General features: G+C 39.2%; 1 protein-coding gene across 5 annotated transcripts in view; it reads left to right on the top strand.

The window, feature by feature from the left end:
- EVC (EvC ciliary complex subunit 1) overlaps positions 1 to 19,223 on the top strand; it is a 57,528-nt gene that overhangs the window by 15,054 nt on the left and 23,251 nt on the right. For 4 of the 5 annotated variants that reach the window (XM_074904509.1, XM_074904508.1, XM_074904507.1 and 1 more), the window contains exons 8-11: positions 176 to 334; positions 1,862 to 2,078; positions 5,812 to 5,960; positions 9,331 to 9,429. In XM_074904509.1, the coding sequence (XP_074760610.1) occupies positions 176 to 334; positions 1,862 to 2,078; positions 5,812 to 5,960; positions 9,331 to 9,429 (624 nt within the window). The remainder of the gene's footprint in view (positions 1 to 175; positions 335 to 1,861; positions 2,079 to 5,811; positions 5,961 to 9,330; positions 9,430 to 19,223) is intronic. The other variant, XM_074904510.1, reaches the window with a different exon arrangement.

The following is a 19,223-nucleotide window of genomic DNA, read 5'->3' as shown; positions in this document are numbered from 1 at the left end:
TAATCATATAGTAAACAGACTCTTCAGCTTTGCGAAATGTTCACTATAACTAATACTGAAAGCTGTCTGTAGTCTCAGTGACTTGTATCTCAGTAGACTGGTATGCCTCTTGTTGTAGCGAAATACTAGATGATTAATGAGGGAATATAGATTGTTTTTGATTCATATTTCACAGATGGAAGCTTTCTGGAAGCAGACCGACAAAGCCCAGCAGGCTTTTTTGGACCAATCAAAATGCTCAAGTGCCAAAGCAACAAAGATAAGGATGGATCTGACCGAGAAGATGATTGCAGTAGAAAACTTATTAAGTGAATCTCAAGATTTGCAGGCAATGGTAAAGTACAAAGAGAAATAAAAGTTGAGAGAGATGCAGTCAATCTGAACACAAAGAATGATGCAAGTGTGCAGAATCTGTGCATCCAGCCTCAGGAATGATGTAGGCTGCTTAATCCATTTGTCTCTTTCAGCTTTCTTGCAAAGAGCTAAACTTCCATTGCAGTTTATGAAGACTCACAGGAGGGTGAACTCTCTGCACTTGAGTTCTAATTCTCAAAATACCATTTTGTCAGTCATGTTAGAAAAAAGTGATATTAATGCAGCCAGGGAGCCAGGAGCAAGATGAAGGAGAATTGTTACCTTGGGCATTAGGACATTTCTTTTTTTTTCAATGTATTATTCCACTTTGACTAAGAAATCCTAACTTAAATTTGAGGGTGATTCTGTGTGTCCAGTGACTTTAACTGGAATTTAAAACCCTTTACATCTCTTAATGAAATGGTCTTAAGAGGGAAAAATATGTTTATAAATGCATCAGCACTGTGCTTTTTGGTTAAGTCTTTATTTTCTTTTTACAAGACATCCTTAAAGAATTACTTGGAATTTATAGATTAACAGTACAATCAGAATCTGACCCACTGCATTTATTAGGAATTTGGAGAATAAATGGATAGCTGGCTTTATTTGCCTTACTAATAAACAGATATAGTAGTTATGAGCTTGTTAGTTTTTAATTGGAGCGATTAAGTAAACTGATCTGACCAGGTATGTAAACAGTCTTTGCAGCTGATCAGACTTGACCCGTATGGGGCTACTGCACAGTAAGTTCCTTCAGATGGGCAGACTTCAGATGAGATGTTTGGATATAGATACAGGAAATAGTCCTACCTGAAGTCACTGCTGTGGCACTTACCTCTCATTGCGAAGGCCATTGTATGTGTGTTTCCATTAACTACAGTAGTTGTCACACTCTTTCCAGCCTTGCAGCATTGTCTAAAGCAGTTGCAATTTCATCCAAGAAATCTTGCTCCCTACCGTAATCCTGGTCTGCTTCTTTATTAGTGCAATGAAATCTGCTAGACCATAGGCAATTATACAGATTTTTAGTATATTCACTGAACTCCAGCTGACCACATACTTGAAGGAATGCCAGTATCAAAATCAAATACATGTCTTCATTTCAAAATGAAGGCCCATACTGGTGTGCCATATAGTAACATGGAAAGAGGTCTAGGACTTCCATGTTGCCCTTCTGTCCATCTTTCTCCCTTGAGTATTTAAGTTTGTTCTGCAAGCTCGTTGTTGTCCTTTGCTGCCTTAATGTCTTCTTGACAGCTACAAATAATGAAAACCACCAATAGTTTTAAATGAGCTCTTGCAACTGAATGTGCAATAAACCCACTGCTATCCTACATCAGTCAAGATTTTCAGAAGTGTTTAAATACATGAAGACTGTTATTCACATGGTCTTGAGAAGCCTCCTTGGTTTTCCGTGTACTGTGGGAATTAATAATTCAATGGAAGGACAAGTACAACCAAAGCCCATTCTTGGTTTCTAAATGGGATTTTTTTACGTTTGTTTTAGGACATTCAGGAAAGGTTATTCAACTGGGAGCTTATGGTAAAAATGATTGATTCACTGAAGTCCTATATACCAGAAGAGTGCAAGTGTAGATTAAACATTGTATCAAACATTCTGGACCATTTAACTGTAAAGAATAATCTCTCAGTCCGACAAAAGGAGGAACTTTTAACAGATCTGCACAAGGCCTTCTGGGAACAACTGGCATATCTCAGTAATGGTGAGTATTTAGACTGGATCTCTTAACAAATATGGGTATGAGTTCTCATTATTGTATGAAATAGTAAATAGTTCTCATTGTACTAAATACTAAAAATATTATGGCTTCAGCCGTATACTCTCTGTTTTAAAAAGGTTTTGATGAATTGGCCAAGAACACTACTATTGTGAAGGGTGAATGCTTAGAATAGGAACTTCATTTTTAAGCCTTTTAGGTCTTGTTCCAGGCCAACTTTACAGTTCACATAATCTATACCTTATTTCATTAATTTGAAGATTGAAGAGTCACATTTATTAGAAGTATTTGTGAGATTTCTCCATTTACTGTTCACATACTTGACATTGTTGGTGATACTGGCTAATGTTAGGGACCATAATAGCTGTGTATGTATAGCATATTGTCTTATGATCTCCTGCTACCATGTGGAGCCAGAAGATGCAGAAAACACAGTTATGCTATCACTCTTGTGAAAAGACAATTTTAAGGCTTAGGATCTTCAGATAAACCTCTCTTTTATTATGTCAGAGTAAAATACTTTAAAATTGAAGTATTTTCCTCTTCCTCTTACACCTTTCACATGGTCTATCTGTGAAGTACACAATTATAACAAAGTCTAAGCTGACTGACCCACTGATTTAAGGTTCTTCCTGTGTTACCTAATGTAAATGGGCTTGTTACCTAAAGCCCAACATGTTCAGAAACACACCCCCAACTTCTCTGATAGGTGCTGTGTCAAGCAGTGATACAGTGGGCTCAGCACTTCCCATCAGCACTCATAGAAAATTGTAGTACATGTTCAGCCAAAAGGAAAACCGAGAAGTATTTTACTGCCACATATTTTCCAGAACCATTTCTGCTACTTGTGGGCATATTTAAAGAAAATTGACCTAGCAAACCAGCATTACAGTTAGAGTTCAGTGAACTGAATAGTCAGAATGAATATAGTCTTGTTGCAGTATATCCTTTCTGCAGTGCTGCTCATTCACTTTCAGGCTTCATGTCGCTAAGTTGTGCCATATCTCATGGTCAGCAATTTACAAAATCACAGAATGGTTGAGGTTGGAAGGGACGTCTAGGAGGTTATCTCATCCTTCCTGCTCAAGCAGTCAGCTACAGCCAGTTTCCCAGGACCATGTCCAGACAGCTCTTGAGTATCTTCAAGGATGGAGGCTCCACAATCTCTCTGGGTAACGAGTGCCAGTCCTGACACCCTCAAAATCTAAAAGTGTTTTCTGATGTTCAAAGGGAACCTCTCATGTTTCAGTTTGTGCCTGTTGCCTCTTGTCCTGTCACGGCACCACAGAAAAAAGCCTGGTTCTGTCTTTGCACCCTCCCTCCACGTATTTATATACATTGATAAGATCCCCCATGAACATTCTCTTCACCAGACTGAACAGCTCTATCTCTCAGCCTTTTCTCATAGGGAGAGATGTTCCATTTTTGTGGCCTTTCATTGGACTCTCTCCAGTATCTCCATGTCTCTTGTACTGGGGAGCCCAAAACTGGACCAGCACTCCAGGTGTGGCCTCACTGGTGCTGAGTAGAGGGGAAGGATCACCTCCCTCCACCTGCTGGCAGTGCTTTGTGTAATGCAGCCCAGGATACCATTATCCTTCTTTGCAACAAGGGCACATTGCATGCTCATGTTCAACCTGGTGTCCACCAGAACCCTCAGGTCCTTTCCTGACAAGCTGCTTTCCAGCTGGATGGCCCCCAGCATGTGCTGGTGCCTGGGGTCATTTCTTTCCAGGTGCAGGACTTTGCACTTCCCACTGTTGAACTTCATGAGATTTGTGTCAACCCATTTTTCCAGCTTGTCAAGGGCCCTGTGGATGGCAGCTACTCCTCGCATTTTTTGTGACCTCTGCAAACTGGCTGAAGATGCACTCTACCTTCCAGGTCATTAATGAAGATACTGAGCAGGACTGGACCCAGTATTGACCCCTGGGGTAGACCACTGGCTTATAGGTGGACTTTGTGCAAGTTTTCAATCCATCTCACTGTCTGCTCATCCAGCCTATACTTCGTCTCCGTCTCTCTGAGGATCTGTGGGGAGACTGTCAAAAACCTTGCTGAAGTCAGGGTAGACAATATCCATTCTCTTCCCTCATCTGCCAAGCTAGTCATTTCATTGTAGAAGGAGATCAGAATTCCCATGGTGCAGACTTGCTCCACTTTAAAAACATCAGTTAACTATATGAACAGTTTGGTGATACTCATAAATTCAGGTATATCATGATACAGATTATTTTATGGATATTTGCTCCTAAAGCTGGCATGCCTAGTTCATATTCTTTGCATAGGTTTAGCCACTAAAATTCCTTAAGCATAAATGTACATCGGTGGGTGGTTTTTTCACCTTTTTGTCAAGTTTCTCTTGTTCCAAAGCAAAAATAACTCTGTCAAGGCCTTGATTTTATGCAAAGTAGGTGTTTATAGTTATACATAGCTATATATTATAGTTAGTACAGCCTGTACAGAAGGGCATTATCAACCTTCTGGTTTTAGATAGAAATGAAATATGTTTTTAAAAAAAAGAATCTGGAGTGCAGCATTTTCACATGAGAGTCTATGTTGGCCTTGCTTATGAGCTCCTAAATACATAAGTTAAACTATACCTATAATTCACAAGCAGAACACAAAGCCAGCAAGATTTTCTTCTAGGAAACAAACAAGGAAGTAGTAAAGAATCAAGTAGTGGTTAAAAATAACAGTTGCTACATTTGTTCAGCTGACATTTTTATTACAGGCTCTCCTGTACTTTCATTGCACTTTCAAGTGTTTTGTCAGTGCAGCATCAGCCTGTGGAAAGCACAGTAAATTAGCATGGAGAATAAGTAAGCTCAGTGCTACGGTAGTGTACTCCTTTATTTCTCCCCAAAATAATTTCTCATAGTTAAAGCAGCTTGAAGTGATGGCAGAACAACAGCTACAGATAGATGACTATTCCTTTGCATTCCCCTTTAGTTGCCTGTGTCAGAAGTGAAGTACTGGTTTGGGATGGGGCAAGTGGGGGAAATGAGTAAAGTTCTTAGGCAGACAGGCAATGAGACATGAAGTAGTGGCAGAACATCAAAAGCACCAATTCTGCTCTGCAGCACAGGGTTCAGATAGACTCATGAATTTATAAATCACTTGAAACTGTAGGGGGAATGAAGGGGGGAAGAGCTCGGTCCCAAATATTTCACAATACTTGCACAAAATCAAAGGGACCTTGACAACTTTTGCTGCATATCCCTGGATGAGTCACTTTGGAAGCCTGGTATGGCTGCATGCCAGTTCAGGCTGATCTGAACTCGCACTACTCTAGACCTTCTCTCCCTGCCATATGTTACAGCACCTGTCCTTGCAGCAGCATTTGCATATATGCTGTTGGATAATGAGCCACTTCTGGACCTTCCCAAAGCAGGAGGGGGAGGTTTGGGGTGCTGCAGGTGGGAACCTGTTTCTTGAACTAACACTGCTTTCTCATAAGGCAGCACTAGTGAAAGGGAGGGTGCATGATGGTAGTGATCAAAAAAACTGATATATTTAAGTGCCATGTAATGACCCAAAAGTTCACATCTAAAAAGACTTATCAAGATAAGAATCAGATTTGAAATCCTGCATGGTAATTACTTGCCTATTTCACTCACTTAACAGATTTCTGTGAGCTTATGTTTTGTGACAGTAGCAGATGCTACTTTCTCCCTGTGGAGTTGTGGTATCTAATCATTAGTGGTTTATGTTCCAGAATGTGTCCAGCAAAGTAAAGACCTGATCTTGAAACGACTGGAGTGCCGTGCAAAGAAGAGAGAAGTGTTCAAACACAGACAGAAAGCTGAGCAAGGGAGTCTCCTCAGTAAAGCTGTTCATAATAAAGATGTTCATGATTTTCTTAAGGTGAGCATGTAAAAGCTTATTCTCAGTCTTCCGTTAGTTTTTAAGGCCAAATATATTTCAGGTTTCTTCCAGTTCCATAAAACTGGGATTTTTGAGTCCTCCTGGCAATTGTGAACATTAGCAGAGGTAGAATAGGGTCAGACCCCCTCTTGCCTGGGCTTGCCTATAGACCTTTCCTCCAGTGTCGGTCTTGTTGCATTGGAACAAAAAGATGAAGGGTGTTAATGCTAGATCGCATGTTTAGTAGAAAACATCTTTTACTTAAATACTATGTGTTTGGTTCAATGTAGGAAATCTCTGGAGGAAAGTATCTGGCCTGCATTACAGAAGAAAGCAGACCGCGCTGATCTAATTGCTTTTCTATGAGTGAGGTTACTGAGGCTCAAAAGACTATCAAATTTCACATAAACAGAGGGAAAACTCATTATGGTTGCTGGCAGGATACCTTGGAGAAGGTTTGCAATAGATCATTTAATATGGTATACAATGGCCAGTGTAATGTTTTCATGGCCATATTTTCTACAGAGCTCTTGTTATTGTTCAGAATGTATATATGAAATCAAGAGTTCTTAGCTGTAAATGCTGAAAGCTGCAAAACTCCTGTAACTGCTGAGAACTACAGACTCAAGTTATTAAGAAATTATAAAAAAAAATCAATCCTTAATTTTCATTAAAAGAAATAATTTAAGGTTAAAGTGGTTATATCCAGCAGCATTAAACTTTTGATGAAATCTAATAACTTAGATAAATTACTACATGAGAAGACCCAGATTCCAGCTGTAGCAAACTGTCAAAATTTATTGATCTCAACACTGCAATTTTGTACTGCAGGGCCAAGTTCTTTAATTACATTGTATGAATGGGATAATGCAGTTACTGTTCTTGTATGCAACACCTGCCTGGCAACACCTCACTTCAAAAAAGAAGGTTTCAGGCACTTTAAAACAGTAGAGCACATTTTACCTCTTTGGCTTTTCATAACTTGAGACAGATAATTCTGTCACACGTTTTTGTAGCTATTGAGAACTTGTGAATGTATTTTCCTTATACACATCATTCAGAACACTTGGACACATCCCAAATTCATTAAACAAAGCTTAGAAATTTTGTATTAAGACCTCTCCCCTACAAAGTTAGAGCCACACATATTTGTGCAAGAGACGCTCTATTCTGTACACCTTAGAAAGCTAACAAATGTACTTAATTAAATAGTAGACTGACAGTCTGCTATGACAGGCTGAGCAGAAATGGGCCACTTGCACTTCATGCTACAGGACAGAACAGAACCGAGTCTTAGTATTATGAAATGCCTGTATGCAAATAAAAAAACAAGTCAGAAATTTAAGCCTTTTTGCTGCCAGAGTGGAGAGAGCCTTTTGTCCAAGAAAAGATGGGGTCTTGAGTCCAGAGAATAAAAAAATTATGTATTTATTTGCAGCTCCCATGATTTGACTTAAATAGTCCAGTAACTGTTTTGTGTGTGCAATACCCTCAGCACAGAGCTATTTTAAACCTGTTTCATGGCTTCACAGCACATTCAGCAGTGAAGGAGTGTCGTGATTTAACCCCAGCTGTCATCTAAGCACCACGCAGCCACTCGCTCACTCCCCCTGCAACAGGATGGGGGAGAGGTTGAGATAAAGACAGTTTAATAGGTAAAGCAAAAGCCACGCACACAAGTAAAACAAAACAAAGAGTTCATTCACTACTTCCAGTCAGCAGGCAGATGCTCAGCCATCTCCAGGAAATCAGGGCTCCATCACGCATAACGGTTACTTGGGAAGACAAACGCTGTAACTCCGAACATCCCTTCCTCCTTCTTCCCCCAGGTTTATATGCAGAGCATGACATCACATGGTATGGAATATCTCTTCGGTCAGTTGGGGTCAGCTGTCCCAGCTGTGTCCCCTCCCAACTTCTTGTGACCCCCAGCCTACTCGCTGGTGGGGTGGGGTGAGAAGCAAAAAAGGCCTTGACACTGTGTCAGCACTGCTCAGCAGTAGCTGAAAAATCCTTGTGTTATCAACACTGTTTCCAGCACAAATCCCAGTCATAGCCCCATACTAGCTACTATGAAGAAAATTAACTCTATCCCAGCCAAAATCAGCACAACAGTTGGTCCTAAACCCTCACCATAAGCCCAGAGATGTAGCCATCAAATACACTTTTCTCCTCTGTCTTCCCTTCTCCACCTCATCAAAGGGCTCACACCACCGTGGTAGCAGCTTCAACAGTAACTGACCTTTCTGCTGAATTTCAAATGTTGCCAACTAAGAAGGTGGATTTCACAATGAACTTTTTTCACATCAGTTTTTTCTGAATGCAAGTTGGATGGTAATGATTTAGTTGCTACAGCCCTTGATATTTTTATGACAGAATGACCTAGATAATAAAGGTTAGAGTACCTCTGTCATTCAGTCTCTTTTGTCTGTGTTTCCACTGAAAAAGGAGCATTTTCATTTTGTTTTTTACTGGCAGAGAATAGGAGAATGATCAAGTGAAGCACACAGTCAAAAAGTGCCAGTTACAGTAACCCAGTGTTGTTCAGCACTGTAGACATAGAAGTTACAGCAGTTAACTTGTCAAATTCTATGGTAGACTACAATTTCATGATAAGTGTGAATTTTAAAGTCCACCTCTATGAGAATGACCTATACATGAAGAGTTTATGAGCACATTTGTGCTCTTTAAAAGAGCCCTATTGACATATCTAATGAAGAAAGCCATATTTACTATGGGAATGTAAGAGGGCACTTGGCAGTTTAAATCGAAATATGGAGTATTTATGTATAAGACCACTCGTTAGTCTACAGAATGAGATGTTCTTTGTGAAACTTGGTCTTCCATTACAGCACACAAGCCTGCCAACACATCACAATCCTACCCTGAAGAAAAAAAATCTGTGTTGGAGAACCAAATCAGGACTAATTCGTCGGTCAGCCTTTTAGGGACCACCATAGGACACGGTGACCAACCTCAGTGCAAAAGCTCTATACACTGTGATACAGCTGTAACTAAGGTTTCTGATGATGTCTGATGGCTGTTCTGCACCTCATAGTACTGGCTGTGATGAAATTGTATTCATACACAGGAAAGCAGGTTGCAAATCAGATCATTTCACATGTTTTCCAGTATTAGGTACACATTACTTAACCCCAAATTGCTGAGTCTATGCAGTTTCATACTCAAGGCTGAATATGCTCAAATTAAGGTGGTAAGGCAAGTTTTGTTTCACTCTGAGTCAGTTCCAGATAAACACTTACTGTTGTGATGATACATGTAAAGGGGATCAGAGAGGGGAAGGAGAGGATCACAAGAAGCTATGAAAACCTTTTCAGCTATTTAAATATACCTATTGTGTTTCTTTTAGGCTTACCATGAGCTGTTAGAGAAACATCGGCAAGCACAGTGGCACCTGGAGGAGGAGGATGACTGCGAAAGCACAGAGGCTGTTGCAGAGCTCTACAAGGTGCCACTTCTAGTGATATGTGTCACTTACTAAAATAATTCTGAAGATCCTCTAACCCCACTACACATTGTCATGCCTCAGGGAGGGTTGAGGAATTGCAGGAGAGATCATGACAGCTCCAAGAAGCAAGGCTGGCAAACGAGGAGATGGAGACAGGCTCTTCCACATTAGCTTGCCTTTACCACCATTATCTTCCCAACACACTACATTTCCTAATTACTTATTAGTCAGAAAATACCTGCGTGGTCTGCCAAAACATGCTGTCTAAGTGGCTGACAAGGCTGCAATAACATTGAGAGTGTACAATGTCTGGCATTGCTACCAGGAGAGAGACTTCATTTATGTAGCATAATTATCTCCTCTGCGTCATGGTAGGATGATACTATTCTTAGTTAACTTCACTACATCTCCAAAAATAGTTTTCTCGTCTCTTTTCCTCTCAGAGAAACTATTCTGACACTAGTTAGTTCCCTGAAATAAGTTCGTATCTTTGGTGTAGTATTTTTACACTTCTTTATGTTACTGATATGGAAAATATGTAGATGCTTCATGCTTTCACATCATCTTTAATTATTTTCTGTCTGCATCAAAAAAATAAGATAACATGATCTATCTGATGAAGCCCACAACTGTAGCCAGTAGTGACCTTTAATAAGGCTGGAACTAATCACTTTCAGCTCAACAGTATCCTTGTCATGATTAATTATGACCAGATCAGGGTGTTATGGAAACTTATAGTCCCTATCACATTAGGCTAAGATACCCACGCAATCCTAATTAGCACTAGTCCACATGCACTTTTTCAAATTCAGTGGATAAAAAAATAAAGCCACTGTATTAGAACAAATAGTTTTGTCGCGGTTTTATGTAATAGTGCAAACAACAGGATATTTGAGAACTACTGCTTTAGAGAAAAGAAAAGTTTGCTGAGAGGGCTATGCCAGTGAATTAGAGTAGATTAATGGTACAAAGCAATTTAATTTAAGAAAAGTCAACATGTCTGCTAATATTACTTTGCACACTCTGTTCTCCAGAGTTACTTACTTCTCCACCCCCTTGCTCAATTCGCATGAAGTGTCTGGAGACCACACAATTTTTTTACCCTGCAGAGTTCCACCTCATTTGTGAAATTATATTGCTTTCCTTTGTTGTTTACTCTGCTTTAGTGACACTAAAATCAGACTGAAAATCCTATTTCTTTCAGCACTGTTAGCTAAGTTTTCTTTTCCATTAAAGAAAAATTGGTTTGGGTGAATTAAGTGTTTTGAGAATTGCCAGGTTGCCAGGAGAGCTGCACAAACTTGAACTCTGCCAATTCACCCAGCTCTAAGCCATTATATTCCATATTACAGCTGCTCTCTTATTCCTAGACCCAAATAAACACTGCCAGACATAAAAAACTGCAAGTAATGTGATCCAACTGGCATCTGTTGAATGAGGGTCCACAAATCTTAATTTGCACTTTTTTTTTTCTATCATAAAACATTTTTATTGTGACAGTTAACATAATGAACAACTGCACTTTCTCCCCTTAACCCTAAATACAGATACTACAGACTGTTTTAGGAGAGCAGCATAAGCTAGAAGGAAGAGAAAATACAAATGAGGATAGCCCCACTGTAGGTAAATAGAACTGTTCTGACTTCTACAGCTGAGGGAAGTGCAGTGATTACATGTTGTCCATTACCTGGGACATAAAAGTAAAAGTAGATTTTCCATTAAGGGAAAGAGTTGTATCTAATAACCACAGTGCCTTTGCTTGTGTCTCTGCTTCACCACACTTTCAGAGCAGAAGTGCCCCTTGGCCAAACAAGAAGCCTTTTCCTGAGCAGCAGGGCTTTGCCCCTTCACTTAGTTTCTCTGGGTTTCTGCTAGGGAAGAGCTACTGCTACCAATGGGGAAGGCGAGATACCCATGGGAGGGCAATAGGGATCTGAGATACTCACAGTGCCGTGGTGTGACTGCAGCTCAGGTAGACCTAAGCAAGCAAACATTGGACTAACCAGCTGGGTACAAGCAACCCTCACATGGGAATACTCAGCACTGTGCTAAAGGATCTATGTCCCAGTTGGATTTGAACCAGCTAGTTTGTAGAACCGACTAGTTTGGACATATCTGCAAACAGTGCAGAGCTCTGTGTTGTCTTTCCAGAAGGTCTGTATTCCCTGAAACTTAGTTGACAGGCATTTGCCTTGCACTTATTTGGAAGGTTTCAACTCTGCCATTTCTATTCTACCGTGAGCAAGGAAAAAAGTAAATTAAAGATTTGGTTAAACATTATATTGTTCACTTATTCTCCATATTTCCATAACCGCAAGCATGGTTAGTAAGTTAGAAGTCTAGAAAGGAGTAGTCTCACCAGGAGAGAGTTCTGGTTTATTGCTTTTTTACCATTCCAGTAGAAACAGAAACCTAGCAATATTACTGAAAAAAATGAGCTAAACTCTCTAAAGTCATCCTGGCATGTTCCACAGATACTTAGATGAATATTCCTCAGCCTATGGTCCACAAGACATTCAAAGACAGACTACAAGACATTTAAAAAAGATGCATTCATACATTTGTACACATAGTCAGAGTGAAAAGAACTAGAAGTAATTAAATATTTAAGAGTTCAGCCCAGTTTTTATTTTGTTGCAATGAAAATTAGCCTTACAAAACTGCACAAAGTAGTTACACTTGCCCTCACACAGAAGTCAGGTAGCTGTTACATTTAAGGGAAATAAAACTGAGGTGTCTTACTAGGAGCTAATTACCTAAATCTAAGAGGAGCCAAAGTGTTATCTAAATCACAATCTCTCCATAACCAATGTTTAGCAATATATGCCCCCTCTTCTAGGTAGTTCATATTCTACTGGCCCAGGATTAAAGAAATATCACATATTTCTTCAGGGCTGAACAATTTAATATTCTCCAGTATTTACAGGATTTAGGGTTCCAGACAAGTTCCTAATTGTGTACTCATTGCCATCTTGACTTTGGTTGGAAACTCCCAGAACTGGAATGAATCACACCACACTTTTCAGATTAACAGCAGTAGAACCCAAACCATGGTGGGGTTTTTTTCCACATCCAAGCCCTCTATTTTCTTAAGTTGCTTTCATGGTCCTTAGGGCATCCTCAGTATTGCAATTCATCAGATAAACACCAATATGCTAGTAAAGAGCAGCCATGTTGGTTCAGACAAAGGACCATTTGGAGTAATATCCAGTAAGTTCATGTACTATAACAGCACCAGTGTTAGAGAAATGCATAATATCCAGTTAGCTAGTGAGGTCCTGTTCTGAGGTATACCTTCGGCTAAGAGCAGTCACTAGCAGTTTTCAAAGGGACTGTCTTAGGACATACAGGTGCCTCCATCCTATATCAACTTTCTAAACCATCCAACCCCATTGAACTACTGTATCAAAACTTGCACTGTAGATGACAAACCAGAATAAATCCTCAAAGAAAACAGTCAGCATGAAGTTCCCAAGGGTTGCACTCTCAGATTTAGTCAGCCAGGCACAGAAGCTGAAGTGCCCAGCTGTCACTCTTAAGTTCATTGTCCTTAGCTGCTTTACTTGAAGGCAATTACACCCTTTTTTTCAAGGGAAAAGGACCTGGCAACATCTTACATGTGGTAAAAAGTGTAGGCCCCCTGTTCCTCCCTCAGCTGTGCACTGGAATGGCTTGGCTTATTTCAGCAGCTACCTTGGTTCTAGTATAAGCAAGCAGGGAAGCAAGCCTGACTAGCTTAATTTCATGAACAAGCAGAAAAATAACCTCAGTGCAAGAGGTGATGTTAAAACACAAGGAAAACATCACCATGTGACCAAATAGGGAACCAATTAATATCCTGGGGACAGAATAAAACATGTCACTTACCTGTAAGTGCCGCTCACTTGTGGAAGGAGATCCTTACCTTATTCTCACAATGTTCTTCTAAGCCCTTCTCAAATTTCTATGCCTTTTTTGATTTTTTCATTTTTCCCTTTTTAAACAGTTTGTGAGTTCATCAAGATAGATTTGTATAACCTCTAGCACTACTGTAGCCTGCAGTGGTAAAGTACATCAAAGAATTATCCAAATTGGTGAATAAATATGTAAAAATGCAATGATCTAGAAGCTGACTGTGTTTGCATAGAATAATTGAGTAGGTTTGTTTTGTGTACACAGGAATAAATCAATTAAAATTATTTAACTAAGGTCACTGGAATGTGTTTATGCCTGAATTGAATGAATGAGTTATATTTGAAGGGTAGCATAGGACTATTCAGCCATACTAGTGGATTAAAATAGCGTGCTGTAGGCAAGTAGTCTGTGTCTAGATACAGGCTCTATAACAAATTTGTGAAGTGCAAATGGAGAAATGAGGGCAAGTGATTTTGATTATCACAGTATATCACAGCTGAAGAAAGAATTGTGTCAGAGGTAATTGAATGTCTCAGCCTAATATTCGTACACACAGTGTGCAGTTATCCTGTACGCAAGCAATATTGTACTGCAGTAACGGTGTTGTACTGGCTTGGGTAGCTTTTTCAATTGCCAGGTTTTTACCATCATTTTCTTTTACATGGCAGCAAAATCACCTGTCCAAATATCCTGTTCTGTTTCTCATTTCTTGTAACCTCTTGAAAGATTAATGGCTAGCTCCTAATGCAAGTCTGTCTCAAGTTTAGCATATCAGATGTTCACCAACCTTTAATCTTTTCTTTCTCCTTTATTTTTTGTGAACTGCCTACTTATTTCAGTAGGGAAAGGAGAAGTGAAAAGAGTTGGTGGTTAACAGTTCATTATTAAGAAAACAGACATGCAGATTGCACAAAGAAAATCAGTGAACAGCTAGGAATTACACAGTCCATGGTAAGATAATTATTTTTCCTCAGCCTTAACATCAAAACCATAAGACCACACAATTTACTGTCATTTATAATTCCCCTTTCCTGACAAAAGTTCACCAGAATGTTATTTCATTTCACTTGACAGAACATAGAAATGCACAGGAATTTAGACTAAAAGCTATTAAGTAATGACTATTATCAACAGACAAGGCAATAAACATTTTATGAATGAGTAAGCATGAATGTGAGATTGAAGCAAAGTATTTGATTTTTTCCTTTGTTAACAAAAGGGGTAAATTTATTTTTGTCAAAATAAAAAGGACAGATTGTTAGAGACTTATTAATTACTTTCCTTATGTAATTTCATTAACATGGGATATGGTTAGGGACACCCTTCATACAGTGGACTGCATTTTTGGGTAGCAAGAGCTAGCTTCTTTTCAAGGTGAATCACCCACAGCTTGTCTCAGATGGAAATCTATATCAAGAGACCTCCACCTCAGATGTTCACTTTTGAAAATTTTGTCCTGTGACTTACTCAGAAAAGGCTGGAAGACAGCATGATCTCATAGATTAAATTTGTGGACTCTTACCATGCAAACTCAGTCGAGTCCTGGGCTTGGGCACTGATAAATTTGATCTGGTCATTTCAGTTAAGGCTGATATAAGGTCCCTGATATGGGTAGCCTTCATTCTGAAGTTTGCTTCTTGCCTAATTGCATAAGAAAATGTATTTTACCTCTATATGGATTCACAATTTGTTAATCGTTAGATCTAGTAAAGGACATAACCTTATCTACAAAGGCACATTTCTGAAAAGGGAATACAGAAAGAGAAGATTGAAACTGCCTCCTGAATAAATCAAGGACCAGTGAGGGGGCAAGACTGGAATTTCAATGAATCTTCCTTCTAAATGCATGGAAATTAAACTTTTTTTTTTTTTATTATTAGCTTGTTCTAAGGGTGACTCATTGTCATTGTGTTTTATTGGTGTTAGGATGCTTAAAAGCAGGGTACTGGTTTTATTTTCCATTTAGCATTCCAGAATTCTTCATGTGGACGAGAGGAAAAGTACATGCAATCAGCCTTCCCCATTTAGTGTACGTTTATAATGTGAAGCCAGTGGTGTCCTAGAACATTTGGAGTATTTATGGGATGTACGATCTGAGTATTGAATCTCTGTCCTTAATAAGGTACAATATGGGTTGGGAGATGAATCTCTTACCTCCTAAGCAAATGTTCTAACCATTGAGCTTCTGGAGTTACATGCAAAAGTGTTCTACAGCTTTGACCAGAAATTTTAATTGTTTTAATGAAATGCTGTTGTATCACAACAGCAAAGTTGTTAACAAATAGCTATCACAAGTTAACGAATAGCTGTGCAGTTGCGTCATGGAAATAATATATCCTAGTCAGTAGCTGGCATATATAATACAGTAAAACCAGCCTCTCTAAATACATTTTCCTGCTTCACAATTTCACTATTCATTTTGGTCTCACCTGCATGTAGGAACCTTTTAATCATTTGGGTTTGAGAGAGAGTATTAATATTGTTCTTTGGGTTTGTAGTGAAATCTGATAGGCTGTGTATTTCCCCTGGTTTTGTGACAAAATTATGTATTTATTGCCTTGTTTGAAAATCAGATGCATTCAGCATTTTAATCTGAGCCCATTTTCTTTCTACACGTACTCCATGGTATTTCTTTATGCTTGATGAATTTCTCTGGAGATTTTTTGAAAAGCTTTGATATTGACTGCCAGGTACTACAAGCAGGTTCATTCAACACTGCAATCAGCTATTCTATTAATGGAATCAATTTGAATAAATTTCATTAAGTAAAAGCTCTAAAAACAAGAGATGGCATATCAGGAAGCTTGTAAGAACTATTTTGCAGGGGTTCTAGTACAAAAATAAGACCCTGGAAGCAGTAGGAAGTTGTGTTTTGGTTTTTTTTCCTGTGGAAAATAGGTTATATAATATGTAGTGCGCCATCCCTGTTCACAGAGAGACTTTATTGCTGTTTCAGATCCAGTACCTTCCTTAGAGTACAAGTAGTTTTGTTAGCCTGAGTCGCTAACATTCAATCACATCTGCAGTCTTTCCTAAATGTTGACCTACACTTTCCCCTACCAGATTTTAAAAGTCCATTCCACTGCCTTTTTCCAAGTACTGCATTAAACAGTGTGACAATTGTATTGTACCTGTGGTGGTACATTCTCTGGGGACACCATGCTGTCATATTAGGGTCTGGATTTCAAGGACTTCCTGGGGTCTGATGTCCATATGATTGTGTGTTCAGATGAAGGAAGCCAGTGTTCCTTGAACACTGAAGAGAAGTTAATATTTTGATAGTCACCACTGGTGGTTTATTTTGTGATCCTGGACCAAAGATAAGACCAGTAAGTGCAGGATTTGTGTCCTGCACAGAGGAGAATTTCTGACAGGATTTAAGGGGAGAGTGTTGAGTATTGCTAAAAATCACCGTCCCAGGGACTTAGAGCACTTGAGGAGGCTTCCGGTTGCGTCACATGCCAGTTTGCAACATTCATGAGATGTAAAGAACATACTTAGTCCTGCTTCCCCTCCATGTATTCACCCAGCGTTTGCATTCTTAAAGGGACTGCTGATGTGAAGAACTGCTCCTGGAATTCTAGCCCCACTTTCTTGTCCTTTCATACACCACTTTCAGTAGAGGGCCATGAAGTATTTTGTGAACAGATAGTTAAGCACCTTTGATCTAAAGATAACTTAATGAAGTGATGTAGGTAAGTAATTTTGTGGGAGCAGGACCTAGTCACATTTTTCCTGGGTAACTATGTACCCACTCTGGTAGTGCCAAAGGTAAGTATGCAGTATCATTTGAAGCTGCAGGGAGTGCAAGCAGAAGCATATTCACTTGGTCTTTAAACAAAATGGCATGAAGGCAAGTAGCATGTTTGTTCTGTGCAAAAGATTTCCTAATAAATAGTAATACCAAGCTGTCAGCTTGCAAGGGAAATGCTATCAGTTCTGCAGCAAATTGTGTTGCAGAGTGATTTAGCTGCCATAGGTGGAACTCTGTTTTAAGAAGAGAGTTCCTTAACACCCTGCCTGAGATCTTCTGAGTTTGTGGTAGAAATGCCACAGAGTCCTCTAGTCTGCTTCTGAACTATTTCAGACCCAAGAGAAATTCTTACATCCCTAAGCACCCAGGAGAGTCAGGAGAAATAATTTGTCCTGAAAGACTGGTAAAGCTCAGAGAAGAGATGATTTACAGAAATAGCGTGATTGTTCTTTCAAAGGTGTATGGAATATGGAGATTACAAACATAGGATCTCTCAGTTTATGTTAAATACCAGAATTTGGAGACTTGTATTTTAAAATAAGTAGCAGCAGAGAGAGAATTCAAACAAACCATTTTACATTAGTGTTGGCAGGCTAATCCAAGCCCACAACTACACAGATTATTAAAATAGTATAAATCCTGACTCTTGTTGTAACAGGAACTGATAACTATAATAATTAAAGAGTAGGGGAGATCCATCCTTCAGCATAGGATGCACCTGTGTAGCAAATGTTACCCTAATAATACTGTCATGTCCAGATTGTGAGCAATGGCTAGAAATGGGAGAAGTGTTGTCAGAAATGAGGTATCTGATTCTTGGGTCTTTGGCTACTAATTCTCATACTTACGCCCAGTACCCAGTTTCAGAAACCTGTACCCCAATTCACAGGAATTCAGAACACTTGGAGATTAAACAAAGCTAGTAGCTGGATTCTGAAAATCCTGCATGCTTTAAACAGGTAAAAGAGTGGAAAAAGAGTCAAGACAACTCATCTTGAAGGCGCAGTGACACTTCCGATAGTGTTGTGCCTTGATTTTATCCATAAGAAGAGGTGGAGGGAGGTGAACAGCAGGGAGTTGTTAAGCCTTTCACTGTTTGTGAAACAGCTAATTAATATGGTGATTAGCATCCTAGAGGGATCCTAGGAGGAAAATAATGATTTGGTATTCAGTGCCCAGTTTGGATGTTTTACAATAAATGAGAAATACTTAAGATTTTTAAGAAATCTATCCATTCAATGAGTATTGATAAGTATAAACACAGAACAGTGTGGAAACAGTACATGAGCCCACATTTATCATTATGGAGGAACAGAACTAGATTTCACATGCAAACTAAGTCGCAGTTTAACATCCTCTTTTGGTTTTGGGGGTTTTTTGGTTTTATTTTCTTTTTTATGATACCACATCTAGCAGTTGGAATGGACTCATACAATAGTACATTATACCAGTGTATCTCCCAAAAAAAGACAAGTCCACTAGAACTTTTCATGTCTATGAGCTACAGACAAATGTTTTTGACATCTAGATAAGTATCTCTGTGTTTCTATTGAAAGATTCTAGATTTTGATCAGTTAAGAGATAGTAATTAAACCTGTGTGTAAAAGAAGGCAACATCTAGAAGACTTGACTTGTTCTTGTAACAGGAATGTTGAAAAGAGTTTTAAAAATGCTAGCTGTATTTTAGGGAGAATACAGAAATAGAAGTGTTTTTCAAGAGGGCTAACACTGATCTATAATGAAAGCAAAACCAAGTAGGCAATAAAACTTTTTGGACTGGTAAGACTGTGTGGAACTCACACAAAAATAGCTCTTCATACTGCTGGAGTGCTGCAGTGTCCATGTGACCTTTCCAATGGGTTTTTGTTTTCTTTCTTCCACTGAGGAAGGCTACCTGCCCTCATTCTTTCTCCTCAGGGACTATCTCAAATTGTAGAAAGTTTGCAAACACAGCTGGTATCGTCACTAGTTATCTGATGGTGAAATTATGTGTTTTAAACAGACTTTTTAGCTTTGATGCCGTCTGAGTCAGTCACCCAAACTCTTCTTGTGAGTGAAACAGACAGCCTCAGCAATTGAAAACCACTCATATGGGACTAGTTTTAATAAAACCACCGGAAGATGTTTGTTTTCCTAGGCTTGAACC

This window comes from Athene noctua, chromosome 4, assembly GCF_965140245.1.
Source record: "Athene noctua chromosome 4, bAthNoc1.hap1.1, whole genome shotgun sequence".
Classification (NCBI taxonomy): Eukaryota; Metazoa; Chordata; class Aves; order Strigiformes; family Strigidae; genus Athene; species Athene noctua.
This window is presented reverse-complemented; position numbering and strand designations above follow the sequence as displayed.